At 35.1% G+C, this 19,609-nt stretch overlaps 1 protein-coding gene across 5 annotated transcripts in view; it reads right to left on the reverse strand.

The window, feature by feature from the left end:
* Positions 1–387: 387 nt before the first annotated feature.
* Positions 388–19,609, reverse strand: part of SLCO1C1 (solute carrier organic anion transporter family member 1C1) — a 68,336-nt gene continuing 49,114 nt past the window's right edge. For 4 of the 5 annotated variants that reach the window (XM_086713944.1, XM_086713947.1, XM_086713946.1 and 1 more), the window contains 6 exons: positions 18,827–19,022; positions 14,638–14,803; positions 11,590–11,774; positions 9,506–9,570; positions 5,615–5,732; positions 388–4,112 (listed from right to left, as the gene is read on the reverse strand). In XM_086713944.1, coding sequence (XP_086570070.1) covers positions 3,890–4,112; positions 5,615–5,732; positions 9,506–9,570; positions 11,590–11,774; positions 14,638–14,803; positions 18,827–19,022 — 953 coding nt within the window. In that variant the 3' untranslated portion in view covers positions 388–3,889. The remainder of the gene's footprint in view (positions 4,113–5,614; positions 5,733–9,505; positions 9,571–11,589; positions 11,775–14,637; positions 14,804–18,826; positions 19,023–19,609) is intronic. The other variant, XM_086713945.1, reaches the window with a different exon arrangement.

Raw genomic sequence — 19,609 nt, forward strand, 5'->3', positions numbered from 1 at the left:
AGTTAACTTTACAAAACTACATAAGCCTGATACCAGAAGCCGACATATAAAATAGAAAAAAAAAAAAAAATTAAAAGGAGGAGGATAAAATTGTATTTTTAATACATTGCATTGAAGAAAACTAGTTAGGCCCAAGACTTGTTAACAAAAAGTTGATTTAATGCCAAATGAGTTTGAGTTACACATCCTCTTGAAGAGATCAGCAATGTACATCATCACATCTTAAAGGTTCTGCACTTGTGTGAGAATTATCATTAACGGCAAATTCTAAAATTTTTCAAACATATAACATTTTTTTACATCTTCATTATTAACACTTAAATACGTTAATGTACCTCTAATGCTTGATCATAGTTGGTCCTCAATAAATATGTTATTCTTTTTCTCTCTTTTTTCCTAATTGTGAGATTTTGTGTCTTCAACAGTAGATGGCATTGAGCTTAATCATAACCATTCAGGCTTTTCCTGATGGAATGGTTACAGAGCTGATTAAACATGTTGTCAAGTTAAAATAAAAATACAGGGAACAGAAAGGAGATAAAGAGAGTTTGGAGACATCGAGGGAAGGGAGGAAGCTCCAAGGTCTTCACTGCACAAAGTGGGGAAACATGATATGATTTATGTTTATTGAACAAGAAATGGAGGTATTGATGTGACATTCAAGGAACTCAGAATAGTGACCTCACTAGTACTAATTACAAGGAATGAGAGACATAACTCCTCATCTATCAGACAGTCAATAGACATTGCCCAAAGTTGGTAAGTCAAGAAAGTGGTACAAACATATTATTTAAAGATGTGGAAGTGACTATTTTGAAAAACCAACAACCCAAACTAATTAGAAGTAATTGCCTTTGAGGAACAAAAGTGAAGTTGGGGTGGAGGACTGTTACTTTTCATTTTAAATCCTTCTGTATTATTTGATTTTTTTTTAAATGATGTGCCTGTTTTGGTATGTTAAAGCTTTTCTAATGTAAATGTGTAGATGTACAAATTTCATTTTTAGCAGAGTTAGTGGAAGATGACAATTTAGGATATAGATTAATACAGGCATAATGTGACTGTTCAAAACTACTAAAACTCAATTTCAATCTTGGCTCAACCAACTACTAGGACTTGATGATTTTAAATAAGTCACTAAAACTCACTAAACCTCAGTTTTTTTCCTCTAAAAATATCAGTAATTATAAGTACCACATAATGTTATTTTGATATTTGAAATTGAGATAATGTGTCTAAAGCACACAGCACACATATGGAAAGTGCTTAATATTATTATACTTAATAGTTATAAAGTAACTTAATAGTTGTTTTTAAAATTATTCTCGATTATATGCTGTAGTCAATCTATTTTTTCAATCTCCCTTTAGGTATGAGCATATAAATATGTAATATGTAAGTAGAGATTTCTTAAATGCTAATTGTCACAAAAATTCTTCTAGTTTTTAAGAATTTCAGAACATTTTTATTACCTGCTTTAGAGGCATCATGATGTATTGGAGGAACCCGGGATTAATTTGTCCCCCTCCACCTTGGGTAAGTCATTTAATCCAATTTAAGTCACTCCATTTATAAAATGGCATAGCTGGAGATTGACCTGTCTGAAAATTATAGAGAATCAGATGTTCATTTGAGGTGCTGGCCACTTCTAAAGGCTGGAGAATAAGAGAATAAAGTGACCCATTGAATATGGAGCAACTGTGAGATTCCCACATGTCAGTCAAGGCTTGACCTCCAAATGTCTGGCCCTAGGACTGAGGGAATTTATTTGACCTCTGAAATGAAGTTTGGTTTGTTAGAAAAAAAAATTAATCATGTGCTTTTTGAGGCATAAAAAGCCTGCTTATTTCTGTCAGATGAATTTACTCATCTAAAATCATCAGGGTTTCTCTTTGCAAATTCAATTCCCACTAAATCATACTAAATCATATGCCATATTTTTGAGTTTCATATACAGAATTCCACTTGTTGAATTAATGGCTATGCATAAAAATATGGTTCCTTTTCACTGACAGTACATTAACAAAAAAAGATCATTCAATCAACTTTCATGCCAATATTCATTTTTCAAGTTACTCAAGAGTAAATTGGATAAGATTCTGTTTACAGATTTACTTGCAAAAAAATTATTTTTCATGATATTGCTACAAATGTTTAAAAAAATAAAGAGGATGTGGGAGACAGGATGAAGAGCTTGAACTTTAATTATATCTCTACAGAGCAAATTCTTGACAAGTATACTCCCTCACCAACTTGGTAAATATTTATTGTGGGTAAGATTGATACTGAGATGACAAAAAAGAATTCCTGCTCTCACATTAGCACATCAGCAGCAGGTCTGATGTAGGCATGCTTGAAACAAAAAACGTCTATTTTCATTTTCAAAAATAGTAAAATATGAGAAAATCTTGCATCACTAATTCAAATAAAATGACAAAATGAATATACACTTAAAGGAAATTTTCTCTTCTCTCCATCCTAAACTTTCCATCTTTTTTTTTTCTATTCATACTTACAGGATTGGTATGTAATGGAAAAATGAAAAGACAGCAAACTATTTTGTTTGTACTGTATTATCCTTCCATTGTTGAAGACTATTACCTTTTTGAGCTAGACCTTCTTGTTGGGACATAGGCTCCAAGAAACTCCTCAAAAAACTTATTTTTGGGAGTTTCCTGATTGCACATTCTGTTTGTTGTATAGGCTGCTAATAATTGCAGTACAATTTCGAGATTCCACTGGGGCGGTCTCTACCTTAATTCTGCTTTTCTTGTGAGGCCCAAGCCCCCCTCATGCAGCTGTGGTGGAGATAGAAAAATATAATACATAATAGAGCTGACGATTAAAGATGGTGGACCGCTGAGCCTACTATATCTTCTCAGAGGAGCACCAGGAAGCCTGCAAAGAGGAAAGGGCTGCCCTGACTTATTCAGTTGTCCAGAAACAAAGAGCTATCTGGCAGGCCGCAGCAGTGTCAGCAGCCTGCCCAGAAACTATTAGGCCCTGTGATGAGTGCCAGTTAGAGCACCCAAGAACCACACCATCACTCAACCCCTCAGCCTGCATTCCTGTTATAACACCTACGGCTACTGTACTTTCAGAAATTCAACTTTCAAATATGTTTTAGGATCACGTCACGTGCATACATGTGGAACAGCTTACATTCAAATTGGGACAGTATTATATTACCAATATTTTTAATCCACTAAATTTATAGAAGGACAATAAAGCATGTTAATATTAATTTTATTACTTTACCACCAAGGTCACTTTAAGCATCACACACAATGCACATATAATGAATGGTAGAATAGGTAATAATCCAAAATTCTAATCCCCCAAGATTATTTGCCACTATACATTTCTGTATCAATTACTGTATTCCAAAAAAAAAAAAAAAAAAAAAAAAGGAAGAGCTTAAAAATATCTTTCTCTACATGTTCTGACTCTATCCTAACATCTGCATTAAGGTCATATTTAAAGGAGGCCAAGATGTAATTTAATTTTTTAACAATATTCTCTCCCCCTTGACAAGTATCTCAGTTTAGAAATTACACACAGCCATTAGACTATTAGGACACTTGTTCTACTAGAAATACGGCTACTATATCAATGGGCACAAGGCAAAATTTAGCAGGACGAGTAAATAATATAAGTAATTTATATAAATAATATAATGAATTAAAAGGTTTAGATGAACTTTATTATCTACATTGTCTGTTAGATGTTTAATTGTATTTGTTATCAGATACGTCATCTAATACCTAGGGTCAAAATCCAAGACATCTTTTGAAAGGAGAAAAAAAATTACACTTTAAAACCCTTTAGATTGAAATCTATTCGCAGAATTTCCAGAAATTAGAAAACGTGGCTTCAAGTCGTAATCTTTCTAAAGCTGTGTTTCCTTGCCTGGCCAGTAGTTGGGTTGTAGCAAATGATCACCTGTAGTACAGTTTTCCTTCCTGATTGTTGTAGACACCATTGTTCCTTCTCTCTTGGTTCTGAAGCTTCTATGTTTTGAAACACAATTTTTCTTTAAAGTGAAAAGTACTGCAATACTTAGGAAAATAGACACTGTGCCCAGCATCACAGTTAGTCCCAGATATATGTGTCTAAAAGAAGAGAGATGCTCAATCACAATTATTGCAACTATCCAACTTTAAAGTGTGAAAGGAAGGCAACGTTAATCAATAAATATCATGTCAATAAAACCGATCTACCAATGAAACCATCATGAGGATGATTTTCCTTAAGAATGCAGATTCAGTGGCTATAAAAGAGCTTTCTGTGAACATTGGGCAGACTACTGAAGACAGTGTACTAATATAAAGCCATCTCTTAGTGATGCCATAATTTTAGTTACTACTAATTACATAATCAGTTCCATCCTCTCTGTAAATTATTTCCTTAAACCAGGTGACCATATGCCTATTTGTCCAGAACAGTCCTAGCTTATGCTGGTGTTATCCCAGTGTACTTTTTAATAGTGCCCCTTTCACTCTCAAAAGTGTCCAGGTTGAATAATAAATTATGTGGTTACCCTACCCTTGAAACTTGCCCAGATGCACTTCTACAAAAAAAAAAAAAAAAAAAGGAGCAATGTTAAGGGAGAATCAGAGCTCTTAGTAGAGCAGAATGAGGTTTGATTCACTTTCTTCAATAAGAAGACTTTAGTTCTTCATTCTATCATAAAACAGGACAGGTTAAATGATTTATTCTGGTCACCTTGTACACATACTCAGTCTCTGACTGAAATACATTGTCTTTACGTTAAAGTGAATGCAGCCTTAGCAAATGTGAGCAAAGCACGAATTCTACTCACAGATCAAGTCCCTTTCAAACCAAAATAAATTTCTCACATAACATCAAAGCCTATTAAATCAAACAAACTTATTTAAGATGGTTGGCTCAATTCACATCCAACTTCCAACTTACACAGTTCAGTACTAAGTTTATTTCTCCAGAAAATGCTCAGATTGTAAATCTAAAAAAAAAAAAATCCTTCCTGCTTTTAAGCCATTGAAGCATTGCTTTAAGCAATAAGGGGACTAAGTGTTGGATGAACTGAACTGAATGATACCATAGTGAAAAAGCCATGCCCCTCAGCTCTATACACACTCATACACACAGAAAAAACCTTTTACTTTTATGCATCTCAAGTACTGGAATAATTGAACATCAGTTTGGCAATAAAAGCTAGACAGATTTAGAGCCAAATCCAACTCTTGCCCAGGGGGATTATATCTGACGTAAATGGGACAGTTTGGCTCAGTTTAAAAAAGAATAGAATTGAACCCAAAATGTGACCTAAATTTAAATGCTTCTGAGCTCCAGAGAATTACCCACTTGTGCGCATAAAGTTGCCAAATTCTATTGTATTCTGGAATCTTTTGTGAATTAAAAAAAAAAATGATTACTCATTTAAGATGGGAGTCGAGATTAGGAATGGGGACAAATACAGGTCTAGCCAAGTGAATAATAAAATTATTCTATAAAATAGAACACACCTCTTAGTTACATTATCATTCCGCAGTGAAACTACATAAGGAATGTTTACTGCCAATTTCATTGTGCAAAGTAGCAGTGAGATGCAGGAATGAGGATGATACGGTACCTGAAAGCATTTGAATCATATAATCTGCAGGATCCTCTACTTCCACATCTTTTAAATCCCCATTTGAGGCATGAAGTGTCAATCAAAATTCCAAAATACACAGGAGCTGGGATTCCTGCTGTGTGGAAAACAAATAATTGCTTCTAAAAATATACACACATCTTTGTAATGAATGAGTCTCTGGAACCAATTACTTTCAAACTAAAAAAAATACTGCTTTGGAGGTAATAGGGTACCTATAGGAGACCGGGATATGCCACCTCATCATCTTCCTCTGGCATAAAGGTTATTTTGAGAAACAGAAGGCACAGGAGAAGCCCTGAAGATAGAACGCGTTTCCTTTTGTAAGGGAAATTTACATTTATAAGAGAAATCTCCATTTGTAAGAGGGTCCCCCTCTCTGTACCAAGGAGAGAAGGATGATTCTTAATTCCAAGAGGCTTTTAGCAAAGGAGAAGGCGTACAGCTAAATCTCCATAACAGGGGCGCCTGGGTGGCTTGGTCGGTTAAGCGTCCGACTTCGGCTCAGGTCATGACCTCACGGTCCGTGAGTTCGAGCCCCGCGTCGGGCTCTGTGCTGACAGCTCAGAGCCTGGAGCCTGTTTCAGATTCTGTGTCTCCCTCTCTCTCTGCCCTCCCCTGTTCATGCTCTGTCTCTGTCTCAAAAATAAATAAATGTTAAAAAAAAATTAAAATCAATCAATCAATCAATCAATCAATCAATCTCCATAACAAACCTAACCCCTGTGTACCTTACTTTTCCTGGTCATCTTCCCATTACTTAAGAATGGGTTTTACTATTTTATGCTTTTATCACCCTTCTATTGGGCTGAAAATACTGATTCTAATTATATTAACATCTCATCTGTTTTATCTAAAAATATGTAATAGTTCAACATAACAATACCAATGTTAATATTAAAGATAAGACTGCAAAAATGTAGTGAGGCTATGTGGATTTGGTAATGATCATGTCCTTTTAAGTCTAAATGTTTTTCTTTATGGTTATGCCCTCTTATATGATGTACAGCTAGTTTCAGTTTGTTTGAAAAATGTCTTAGTTTCTTTCCATTGTTTTTTAATTATAGAAAACCTTTGCATAATTTCAAATTAAAACATAAAGAAGAGTTACATTTACAAACTCTACTTTCCATCCTGTCCTCTCTTTTTCCCTTTCTTCCCTTACAGTCACCACCACCACCATCATCATCATCATGTTTTTAGTTTATACTTCCTTTGTTTCTTTTTTTAAATATTAGCAAATACATTTGCATATGCATATAATATTTCCACTTTTGCATACTTCTTACACCAAATGCATCATACAACGAACATTGTTCAACATTTTACTTCATTTCACTTAAGAGTCTATCCTGGGTATCCTTTGGTATATAGACTATTATGTCCCTCCAAAATTCAGATGTTGAAGCCCTACCCTTAATATGACTGCACTTGGGGATAGAGTTATTAGGCAGATAATTAAGGTTAAATGAAGCCATAAGAGTAGGGACTTAATTCAGTAGGACTGGTGTTCTAATCAGAAGAGGAAAAGATACCAAAGCTCTCCCCCTCTCTCCATGTGTACACAGACTAAGACGCTTGTGAGGACACCGTGAGAAGGCAGCTGATTATAAACCAGGAAAAGAGGTCTCAGAGATCTCACCAAAGACCAGGCCTGTGGGCACCTTCATTTTGGACTTCCCAGCCTTCAGAACCGTGGGAAAATAAATTTCTGTTGTTTAAGTCCTTCGGTCTGTCGTATTCTGTCATGGCAGTTAGAACTGACTAATCTACTTGTTAACATTAGACAGAGATTTTTTTCCCCATTCTTCCTCACAGCTCCATAGGATTCCATTATATGGGTTCACTATACTTTATTTAAATATCTCATATTGATGGACAACTAGACTGCTATTTTGTGTTTTGCTATTACACATAATGCCACAATGAGACATTCATAACCTTTGACTTATTTCATAGTTTTGCTAGCATATTTTTGGCATCAATGACTACAAGTGGGATTGCTAGGTCAAAAGATATATCTATATGTAATTTTGTTAGTTATTGCCACATAACCCTCCATTGAGTGTTGAGACCATTGAGAAATGGTACCATGTGCTCAAAAGTAATGTTTAAGTGTACCTATTTTCCCATACATTGCAAACAACATTTGGTAATTTGCAAATCTGATAAGCAAAAAATATTATATCAGTGCAATTTCAATTTGTGCTCTCCTTATTATGGGAGAGTTTGACATTTTTTTATATATGAGGCATTTACATTTTTTTCTATGAAATGGCTATTCATATCTTCTACCCATTTTTCAACTTGCGTGTTGGTCCTTTTGTTCTTAACACCTAGAGGCTCTCTTTATCACAGAGATTTTATAAATTTTTTGTTACATAAATTGCAAAAAAAATTGTTCCCAGTTTATCATTTGCCTTTTGACTTTGCTTATGATATTTTTGCCATTTTCAAGTACAGTAAAAACTTGGATTGACAGCAACTTGTCCTGCGAGTGTTCTGCAAGATGAACAAACATTTGTAATAAATTTTAACTTGATAAATGAGCAATGTCTTGCAATCTGAGTAGTATGTGATGCCAAACATCACATGATCACAACTGAGCCAATGGTTCTTGAAATTCGCTTTGATATACAAATGCTTTGGATTACAAGCATGTTTCTGGAACGAATTATGCTCTCAAACCAAGGTTTTACTGGATATATTTTTATGAAATCAATTTTATGAATCATTTCTTTTTTTATACTTTATTTTTATTTATTTATTTTTTAAGTAGACTCCATGCCCAACATGGCGTTTGAACTCATGACCCTAAGATCAAGAGCCACATGCTCTACTTAGCCAGCCAGTAGAAATCTTTTGCACAGTGTAGGTTACATTACATTTCCAAAGGGAGGTAGATATAGAAACCAATTCCAGCTAGGGACATACTTCAGACTCAATAATCTGACATTTTTCAAGATAATCTTTGTTTTTAGGTCATAGAATTAAAGCCAGCCATGATGGCATCTTCATATTGCAGCCATACTGCATCTTCATATATACCCATTTCATATCAAGATCTATTTATTTTCAGATTTTTTAAAGATCTGAGTTTATTTTTCTCTCTAGTATTTCTTTTCTGTTAAATTACAGAGGAATATTTATGACTGTTTCACTTTCTTCTTTAGAATATAAACTTTGTACAGATAGAAAATTTATCTGACTCATTAACTCTATTTTCTATGGACTTTAACTTAAATGCATATTGAAAAATCTTCTAGCTAGTAAAAAACATTCCAATTACATTTAGAAAATTGTCAACTCAAAGCCATACTGTTTTGATTGCATGAATGAACTGATATTTCTAACAAATGATACATCCTAGCATTGAGAGTAGCTCAAAAGAATTCCTTCAATTTTAATAACTGAAAAAAAATATATTAAAGCTTCAGCCTTTCTTACTGATTCATATCTTCCTTTATTCTCAGAGGGCTTTTTTATAATAAGAATAAACTTTTTGACAATAGACCAATGCTGGAAGAGACAAGATTATTAAACGAAAAATGTCACTAATTTCACAAAATCCCTTTATTATACCATGGGCAGAGCATTGGCTCTCAAGAAATATTTACAGAACAAAGGATGGGAGAGAATAAAGGAAGGAAGGAAGGAAGGAAGGAAGGAAGGAAGGAAGGAAGGAAAGAAGGAAGGAAGGAAGGAAGGAAGGAGAAGGAAGGAAGGAAGGAAGGAGAAGGAAGGAAAAACGATATGCATCTAACCACCTATATTATGTAGTTATGCATGATAATTCTATAAAAATACATAGAGAGGTATTCAAAATACATTTATCATGGCTATCATAATTAAAACATAAATTATACTTACCAAGAACTCTTATTGCCAAGGTGTAGATTCCCAGGGCAAAACTCTTAAGTTGTGGCTTAATGCACCTAAAAACAACAAAAGCACTATAAAAAAAATATAGTGAAGAACAATTCTGGTCTGAGAATTCTGGGGCAATGCTTTCTAAATCATGCTCCCATTTGAAAACACAATTATTCAGGTTCTCCTTAAGCCCTTTTGTGAAGAACATATTTGTGGATGTCAGGTTCTATTTTTTATCTTTCCTAATCAATTTCCATAATATACTGTGGGAAATTAAAGATGTATATAATACTTTTGATTAAGTTAATTTTAGAATAATATAATATTCATCCTTTAATATTATGACTTAGTTTAAAAATCACCTAATCCATCTCATAAGATTGGTTTCCAATAAATTTGATGTTTTATGTTTAATAATTTTATCAATATTTGTAATATTTTTAGGTTATTTTGATTAATTGTATAATAGTAATATTTGCAAGGCTAATTTCATAATAAAAAATTTATCAATGACCATACTAGTTATGAAACTAGTATTTTAAAGTTTGAATTCATACACTTTTTTAACAGAGCTCTATGATAGGAGAATCAATAAAAAATATTCAAAAATAAATTATATTACAACAGATGAGAAGCCTGTAGGGAAGTTGAATGAAGATATAAGCACAAGGAGAAGAAATATGTAAGATATTTACTGTAAAAGATTTTTTGTATAATTTAAAGTTAGATGATATTAGTTATCTAATCTTTTTTCTAGATTCTCACTAATTACATTTAAAAGAGTGATCTACATTGAAATCATCATATTTTTGGGGGTGCATGGGTGACTCAGTTGGTTAAGTGTCTAACTTCTGATTTGGGCAGAGGTCATGATCTCATCGTTCATGAGTTGGAGACCCTTACTGGGCTCTGTGCTGACAGCGTGAAGCCTGCTTGGGTTCTCTTCCTCTCTCTCTGACCCTCCCTCACTAGTGTTCTCTCTCAAAATAAGTATACTTTAAGATAAAATAAATAAAATAAAATCATTATATTTGTAAATGTAAATATTTATAATATACTAGAAATCAATGCTTAATTACTATTAAACTTATGATAAATTTTTAGATGTCCACTTAATGTGCAAAAGTGGTGCACAGTTTTAAAAATTATTTTAGTGGGGCGCCTGGGTGGCTCAGTCGGTTAAGCGGCCGACTTGGGCTCAGGTCATGATCTCGCGGTCCGTGAGTTTGAGCCCTGCGTCGGGCTCTGTGCTGACAGCTCAGAGCCTGGAGCCTGTTTCGGATTCTGTGTCTCCCTCTCTCTGACCCTCCCCCGTTCATGCTCTGTCTCTCTCTGTCTCAAAAATAAATAAACGTTAAAAAAAAATTAAAAAAAAATTATTTTAGTGTTTTATAAGCAAAAACCCTTGGGGTCATTAACATATATTCATGAATTAGAGAAAATTGATTAAAAAATCATGAACACCTCCTCCCCCCCACACACAGATAATTCCAGTCAGAACAAGAAAAATAACCTTACAGATTAAAATAATAAATGTGAAACACTGTGGTATTAAATGAATCTTTAAAGTATTTTAAAATTTTATCACCAATAATTCAGTGAAACCATGTTTAATCTAAAACAGGTTTAGTTTAGGGGTACCTGGTTGGCTTCGTTGGTAAAGCATGCAACTCTTGATCTCAGGGTTGTAAGTTCGAGCCCCACAATTGGGTAAAGAGATTACTTAAAAATAAAATCTTAAACACACACACACACAGACACACACACACACACTTGGTCTACACTGGTTAATATTACTGCCACCATTAGAAATAGCATACTGTTTTTAAGTAGCTACAGTGATGTAGGCACTGACATCGCTCTGATCTGAAAAATTGATCTGAAAAATTTTAACTAGAAAAACTTCAACCATATATTTACATAAAAGCCCAAAGTGGGAAAAGGATAAAACTAGAACAAGGATGTGGGACAAGTTCCCTAAAAGAGCTATAAGGAATCATAATTCCATAGATCAGAATTTGAAATCAATCCTCTAGATGATTATAGTATTATATTAAAATTGGGGCAGGGAAATTAGTGTTCACCTTAGAAGCAATATGTATCCAGGTATGCCACCTAGGGATAAAGTATAGGATGTGATGACTGAAATTACAAGGAAATACAGAAACATTTTGGGACATCCATTATCTTTTTGACACCTGCCCATCACGCCTGAGGAATTTCCTGACTTTGAAGCTGCAATTCCCACACAGGTGCAGTTATAAAACATCTGTAACACAACAGAAAAGAGTCCCAATTATTGAGTTAACATTTGAATAAAGTTGAAGATAAGTATTCATTTTAAAAGACCTCACAGTATAATATATATGTATTATATAAACAATAAGGTAAATATTCTTTTACTTCTTGGTGTTAGGGTATATCAAGCAAAGTAAAATCTATATAGATAATTTTTTTTTTTTTTTTTAAATCCAAACAGAAGGTGGTTGGTCTTCAAACTAGTGACATCACAGAACAATCTCTCAGTAAGTCCTAGTAAATCCAATCATACCTTATCTCTTTCTCTGCCACTTCCAAGTCTAGGCCACCATTATTTCTTGTCTTGGTTATTGCAATGATCTCTTTACACTCAACTTACATCCACTCTTATCCAGCTATCATCTGTTACCCACATAGTAACGAAAGTGAGCCTTTAAAAATGGCAGTCACTATTCTCAGCTTTCCAATAGCTTCTTATCACACTTGTTGTATAAAATCCAAAATCATAGTGGCTTACACACTATCATGGATTCTGCTCTAACCTCACTCTTCAATGATCTTCCCCCTCTTCCTCTGTTTCAGCCACACAAATGGGCTTCCACTGTGTCCTTGCAAACCCTCAACCATGGCAAGTTTACCCACGTCTCATAGCCTTGCTGTTTTCTCTGCTGGGAAGCTCTGCCAGATAGCTATAAGGTTGGCACACATACCTCAGGTCTCTGCTCATTAGAGAGGGCTTCCATGACTACCCATTCAAAAGACTATCCCCATCACTCCATCCTTTATTCTATCTTTTCTTTACAGTGCTTATCACTACCCATTAGAATATTATATAATCATTTATTTTTAAATCATATACCCCCACTAGAATGAAACCTCTGGCAGAAACTGTCTGCTTTCTCATCATAGTACATGTACACTGTACGTGAGGACCTAAAACGGGTCCTCAGGCACTCAATAAAACTTTGTTAAATAAATGGGCACAATTTGAAGACAGGACTTTATAATGGTTACCAGGGGGGAAAAACCTGAAAAAATAAACCTCAACTAAATCTTGGACATAAAGGCAACTTTTATAATCCCTATTAGTTTATTTTTGTAAATTTCATGTATAAATGTGTATATATTATGAGTTGTCACTTTTATCACAAAAGAGTTTGTGATGGGGCGCCTGGGTGGCTCAGTCGGTTGAGCGTCCGACTTCAGCTCAGGTCATGATCTCATAGTTCGTGGGTTCGAGCCCCATGATGGGCTCTGTGCTGACAGCTCAGAGCCTGGAGCCTGCTTCGGATTCTGTGTCTCCCTCCCTCTCTGCCCCTCCCCTGATCATTCTCTCTCTCTCTCTCTCTCTCCCTCTCTCTCTCTGTCTCAAAAAATAAACATTAAAAATTAAAAAACAAAAAACAAAAGAGTTTGTGAATTTTTAGATAAACAATGAAATAAAGTTGGCTTTTCCTTTTCAAGGAAGAGTAGCAACATTGAATTTTTTTTTTTTTTTTTTTTTAATGCCAGGTAAAAGGCTTCTGAACTTTGACTCTGCTTCATACAAGATATGCGAGTTTAGGCATCTCAGTGCCTCAGTTCCCACATATGGAAAAAAAAGTAAAGTAATACCCAATTACTTGAAGACCATGATATTTAAATCCATTTTTTTAAGCACCTTTCTTAGTTTCTGGCATGAATGCCTTCAATAAGTGGAAGTTCTAGTCAAGGAAAACTTCCAAGCAGTTTGGACAAAAAAGTAGTAGCTGAAAGACAAGAAGGAGGAGGAGGATGGGAAAGAGAGAAAGAGAAGAAAGAATGAAAGAAAGGAAGAAAAGGGAGAAAGGGGGAGGGAGAGAGAGAGAAAGAGAGAGAGGAAGGGAGGGAGGGAGAAAGGAGAGAGGGAAGGGAAGAGGAAGTAAAAAAACGCTCAGATTTCAGATGGATAAGTAATCCTATTTACTGTTGCTAGAGGCCAATCCTTCATGTTCTGAATAAAATGTCAAAATAACAATAAACAGAGAAAATCAACATGTTACTCTGTGCCTACAGATGTCTTTGCCTAAGCATTCTTATCTAGTTGATAAGCATATGCAAATAGACATGTGGGTTAATTTTCAGCCCTCCAGGACTGTCAAATACAGGCAGATTTCATCAGCACAAGTAGACAGCAGTCTGACCCCTAGCCATATATACAGAGAGTACATGTTTGTACTAAGGAAGAGTCTATGTTTGGGGCAGAAACATAAAGGTGTGATTGGAGAAAGAGTCTTAATGCTTTAAGTACTTAATATCCTTCACAACTGATTTCTTATATTTATTTCCAACCTCAACTCCCTCATCCGTCTTATAGAACCCCTTCATTCGAGCCCCCTACTCTCTTCATTATTACACACATCAGCTTGATTTCTCAGGAAGAGTGTTTGGAATCATCAATCTCCTCAATTTGTGATCCCTGGATTTAGACCTCTTGGACTAGACTTTCTAACACTGACCTCTATTTGTCCTCTCCCTAAAACCTCCAAGGACCACTGGTTTTGAGGTCAGGAAACATGGATCCCAATGCAGACCTTATCATATGATCTGATGACCAAGACTTTCTCATTTGAGGCTAAGATTCCTCATAAGCAAAATGAGAGAACTAGCCTACATCATTGCAAGACTCTTCCAACATGTTTCACGATTCTAATTCTCATCCTAATTCTTTCAACAACTCTAGTCCACTAGCAACGGTGATGTTTCCTGTCTCCATACAAAAGAACAAGGGTAGAGTAAGAGCCAGGTCTGCTATAAGTGTAGTCTGCTTCTGGGTTTGTCCCTGAGCCCCTGCAGAGCTGTGTGGTTATGTATTGTCGCAGGCATCACAAGCACACACATTAGGGCTTTCTTACCATAGTTTGTCCATTCCTGGTGGAGGTCTGACAGCCAGCGAGACATGCCGATGCATATGTGATTCCATTGTCGCCACACACAGGTTCCCATTTTGTCTCTGAACATTTGCATCTTGAGTTGCAATCTGAAAAGAGAGCTCGTTCATGATAAGAGACAGGTTTGGTTCTGAAAAGAAATGTAACAGTATAAAATATTACCTCTTAAGCAGGCAGCACCCTAATATTTTCAAAAATCAATGTTCTTGAATGATATAAATGGCACTGCCAACAGAGTTTGCCTTTTGGAAACACAACTGTCATCGGAAATGCCAGCTTCTGATGATTAGATGTGAGTCTACTTTTAAGCAGCTTTCTCTTGAAAGTTATCTTTAGAAGTTTACAACTTCACATAATATCCAGTTCCGGGTTTATGGTTTTTACTAAAATTGACAGTGTCTAGGACCTTCTCATATATTCCTATGCAAAGATGTAGGAAGATGGCTAACAAGGCAAAAAAGAAATAAACTTCTAGAGTGATTTATGATATTACTGAAATGCACTGCAAGTAGTGTATGCATGTACATGCGTGCATGTGTGTAAATTTCCTTCAGAATTGTTGTCTAAGCATCAGTAGAATGGACATTGCTGATAGTGTGGTGAAAGAAAAAAAAAACAATCCAGCAGTCAACATTATTTCAACAGACCTTGGTTTGGAGAGCTACATATCCTATTTGTCTGTCTAATAAATGCATTGCCAGTTCATCTAACTTTACTCTCTTTTTCTCTTTCATAATCTCCCACACTACGTAGCTCATCCATATCTTAAGGCATTCTTTCTAACTCTCTTGCACATGCTTTTTCAATGACTTACCCATTCATTTGTTCATGTGTTCAAAAATTTTGTGGAAGCCTTCTAAGTGCTAGCTTGGGGAAGAGAGAAGAGAGTTACAAATATGAATGAGAATATATGCCCTTAAGGAGCTGGCTTTTTGTTTTAATTGCTCCCTTTACATAATTTTGATTGTCTTCTCTCTTTTCTCTCCCTCTCTGTCATTCTGTCTTACCTTCCCCTTTTAACTCTCCCAGTATTCCTTCTCTTTCACATCTATTTCTTCCTCTCACCTGAATTACCTAACCCTTCTACTCTTATTCTCCTTGCTCTTTTCATATTCCTTTATTCTTCTGAGGGGGTACTTATGCAATGGTATTTCTCTTCTACCTGTACCTTATTTTTCATCCCTTGGCACTCCATCATTCTTTGCCTTTTCTCTCTTGTTTTGAATCTATTTATTTGCTTATTCTCCTCTCATTTTTTCCCTGAAGTATTTGAGAGACTTAAAACCAAAAAAACAACAACAAAAACCCCACATACACTATCATGTATACTGAGTGGGGGCAGGAACTGTTTGTTTCTATTAATTCCTGTATCTCCAGCACTAAGAACAATTTGGGATATATTCTGTTAAGAAACCAGATTTCTGGTAAGTCGAAGTAAAATGCTATTCTATTTTGGAGGGGAAAAATCAGTCATTTTGGCCCCTCCTTCTAAGAGGTATTCCATATAATGATTGCAATTATAATTTTGTAACTGATGGAATATTCCATCTGGTAGAACTCCTATGCATGTGGTTACCTCAAACATAAAAACGAAAGCCTCTGAGATGTCTTCGGACAGAATAAAAGGGTATAAACAGGCTTCATGAGAAATCTTGTAGGAATATTTCAACCATTCTCTTCCATAAGGCGCTAATCGTTAAATTAATTGAGACTGTTGGTAGTATCTAACAGTATAAATAAATGCCTTGAAAGCTTAGAATCAGGCCACTATGGATATTGTAGGACTAAGGTCTCAGAAGTCTGGTGCTGAAAGAGTTTTGGGGGAGATCTAGGTCAACTTCTCATTTGGTAGATCAGGAAAGTCAGGTCCAAAGTGGGCAAATTATTGGCTCGATTTCACAATGTTTATTAGTGACAAACTTCAAAATGAGAACTCTTCCAAGCCTCTGGATTCCAAATTCTGGTATAACATCAAACTTACTCTCAATATTACAGAAGAAAAGTTTCTTCCATTACCACATCTAAAGCTGTCTACAAGGTTCCTGTTGAGTGTCCAGAATCAAAACAGCCTTGTGGAACAAAGCAACTGAGGATAATCCCTGGGGAGCATGTTGTATCTTATAAGGCCAATCATGTTATCTACTAAACGTAAGTTACATTTATCATCTAGGACAATCTTGTAGTGGAAATTAGTTGCATATTTTACAAAGGATGTGCTTACAGTGTTGTTATTTAAAATTTTAAGATAAGTTTAATCAAATAAGTCAGAATGCTTATACTCGAATGAGATTTTTCTTTCAAAACAGTCATGCTGGATGGAAGAGCTTTTTCATGGTATGCTGCCATTGCTTTTGGCAGCTTCCAATAGCTAAGCTACTTGTAAGGTTAAATCTTTGCCATTACTGAGAATATTCTGAAATATATGGAAAGCAATTGCAAAAGAGGAGTTTTAGAATGTTTTAACAATGATAGCATTATTGCAATGTAGTTATTGTCTTTCAAGGTGACTGCTTTCAAGGGCTAGTACTCATGCAATGAATATATTATCTTTTCTTTGTTTAAAAATATTTAATCATTTATTTTGTGGGTATACTTTTAATTTGAACTCCAAAAGTTAGTGACTGTTTATGTGTTTGCTTCTGGCTTCAAGACAGCATGATGCGGTAGACAGAATATTATATGTTGACGAGATAATTGACCTTTCTAAACACATTTTCCTTTAAACGAGGATAACAAAACTTACCTCATAAAGATGCTCTGAGGATACAAGTGAGATAATGAAAGTTATGCTGTTTTGTAAATTGCAAAATACAAAGTACTTTACCACTGTCCATCTACCATTAGGATTATAGGGACAGTTAAAGATAACACAGAGCTTCTACTCTCTTTAGAATCTTCTTGAAATTCCTATTGATAATTAATGTCCTTAATCTACATTACTGACTATTACCAAGTCAATGCTACACTCAGTTAAGTCTAACATTACTGCGGTAACTCCCAGGAGCAATGGTATATAAACTTGGCAGTCACTAATTTTCCTGGACATTTTAGATGGTGAAAAGTGTAGTTGATGTTCACTTAACAGCAGGAGAAACCAGGTTAATGAAGGTGCTGGAGACTGGAATATGGAAACAAGACAGATAGGTGAGCTTGGAAGGAGGTATAGGAAGAAAGCTGGAGAGCAAGCAGTAAATAAGAGGCACCTGAACTAGCAGAAGACAGAACATTAGATCAGCAGAGTTTCAGGCAGTCAGGCAGTGCAGTCACAGTGATAGGCTTGGCACATAGTAGCGGCTTAATAACTTTTTTTTTTAATAGAAAATGCATAATTAGGTGGAAGAATGAAGAGAGCTACCTCTGGGAACTCATGTTCAGAGGTAGAGAGATATCAAGGACTCTTGAAAGGAAAAGACAGAGTAGTTTCTTCAAGATCCAGCTTTGTATTAGGAGTGATAGACCCTGGAAACTAAGAAAATTAATCATCTACCTTACATAAGATGGCATAGGTTTGAGAGCATAATAAATATTCCCTTGACCAACTGCAAAGAGCTAAAGAGAGCTGTTGTGTGGGTTACCGGGCTGAGGAATAGCATTCTTTCCTGAAACTTCACATGATTTGAGTATAACAGAGAGAACAAAAAGTGTCACAGAGACCTTTCCAGTTATCCAAGTGTTCAAAGAAAAAAAAAATTGTTTACAAATGGCGCATCGATTTTGTGCCAGGCAAGTACTAATCACTTCTGTGTATATTATCTTGCTTAAGGCTTACAAAATTTTATAAGGTAGCTATAATTCTTATTTAAAAATTTGAGACTTGATTAGATTAAATGATCTATACAATGTCACTTCACTAATAATGGGCAGAGGCAAAATTCAAGGTCTGTATTTTCCACTATTAGGTTGCTTCCCTAAAGTAAGATGTAGATTTAGTATTTTCAATAATTTCTCTTTGACAACCAAATTCAAAGGAGATGACAGATTTTGGTGACAATAACAGTTTCCATGTCAAAGTACAGTCAGCTATTTCACAATAAAACAATAATTTCCTTCTCATAGTTAGCATGCTTAAAATCAAATTATCTTATTTTGAAATTCTATCAATAATTTGATTAAACAAGCCAATGTCCTCAGATAACTTAATGAGTGAACATACCCTTGGTAGGAAATAGTTAGTCCTGCCACATCAGAATTTTCACAGCCCAGTGCAAACAGGGAAAGGAATAGGAGGTACCCAAGAACAGATGATCCCAAGTAGAGTTTTGCAGCTCCATACAGACTGATTCTGAATTTTTTCATAACTATTCCCCCAGAGAATATTCCAAGGGCCACTGCAGGTATATTGATGAGCCCTGAGGAATAAAAAATATATATGTCATTTTGTGAATCTCTAAAAGAAATCTGAGTACACTGACATAAACTTTCTAAGGGATTATACAAAATTATAATACTTCCTGACAAATTGTTAGACTAGTTGGTCATTTTAAGTTATAGAAATATTCATTCACTATTGTCTATTGACATATCAAGAGATTTTGATGAATGTCTAGGTTATAGATTAAGGATAGCCCAACAGAGTCTCAGAGGTCTGCCTAAAACAGTGTCTAGCACAGAGTCCAAAATCAATAAACAATGAGTTAGTCAATGAGTCAATGTCTTTCTGGTCTAATCCCAGGATTGACATGTTCAATCAAAGGGCAACTGGGTGAAGTTAATGTTCTTTAAGGTTATGTGTAAAAGACTAATAGTCATGTGGAATTTAGGGAACAAAGAAACAGTGTTCGTTCTTTTTTCTGGCCCAAACAAAATTTAATTTTATTTACACTCTTGTCTGCTTAGTCTGGTATCCTTAACAACCACCACAAAAAAACAACAATAACAATGTATTAATAGACTACTTTTATATTTATTATTTGCTTATGATGTACCAGTCACTCAG

This window comes from Puma concolor, chromosome B4 (assembly GCF_028749965.1).
Source record: "Puma concolor isolate L17-30 chromosome B4, mPumCon1.1.hap2, whole genome shotgun sequence".
NCBI lineage: Eukaryota > Metazoa > Chordata > Mammalia > Carnivora > Felidae > Puma > Puma concolor.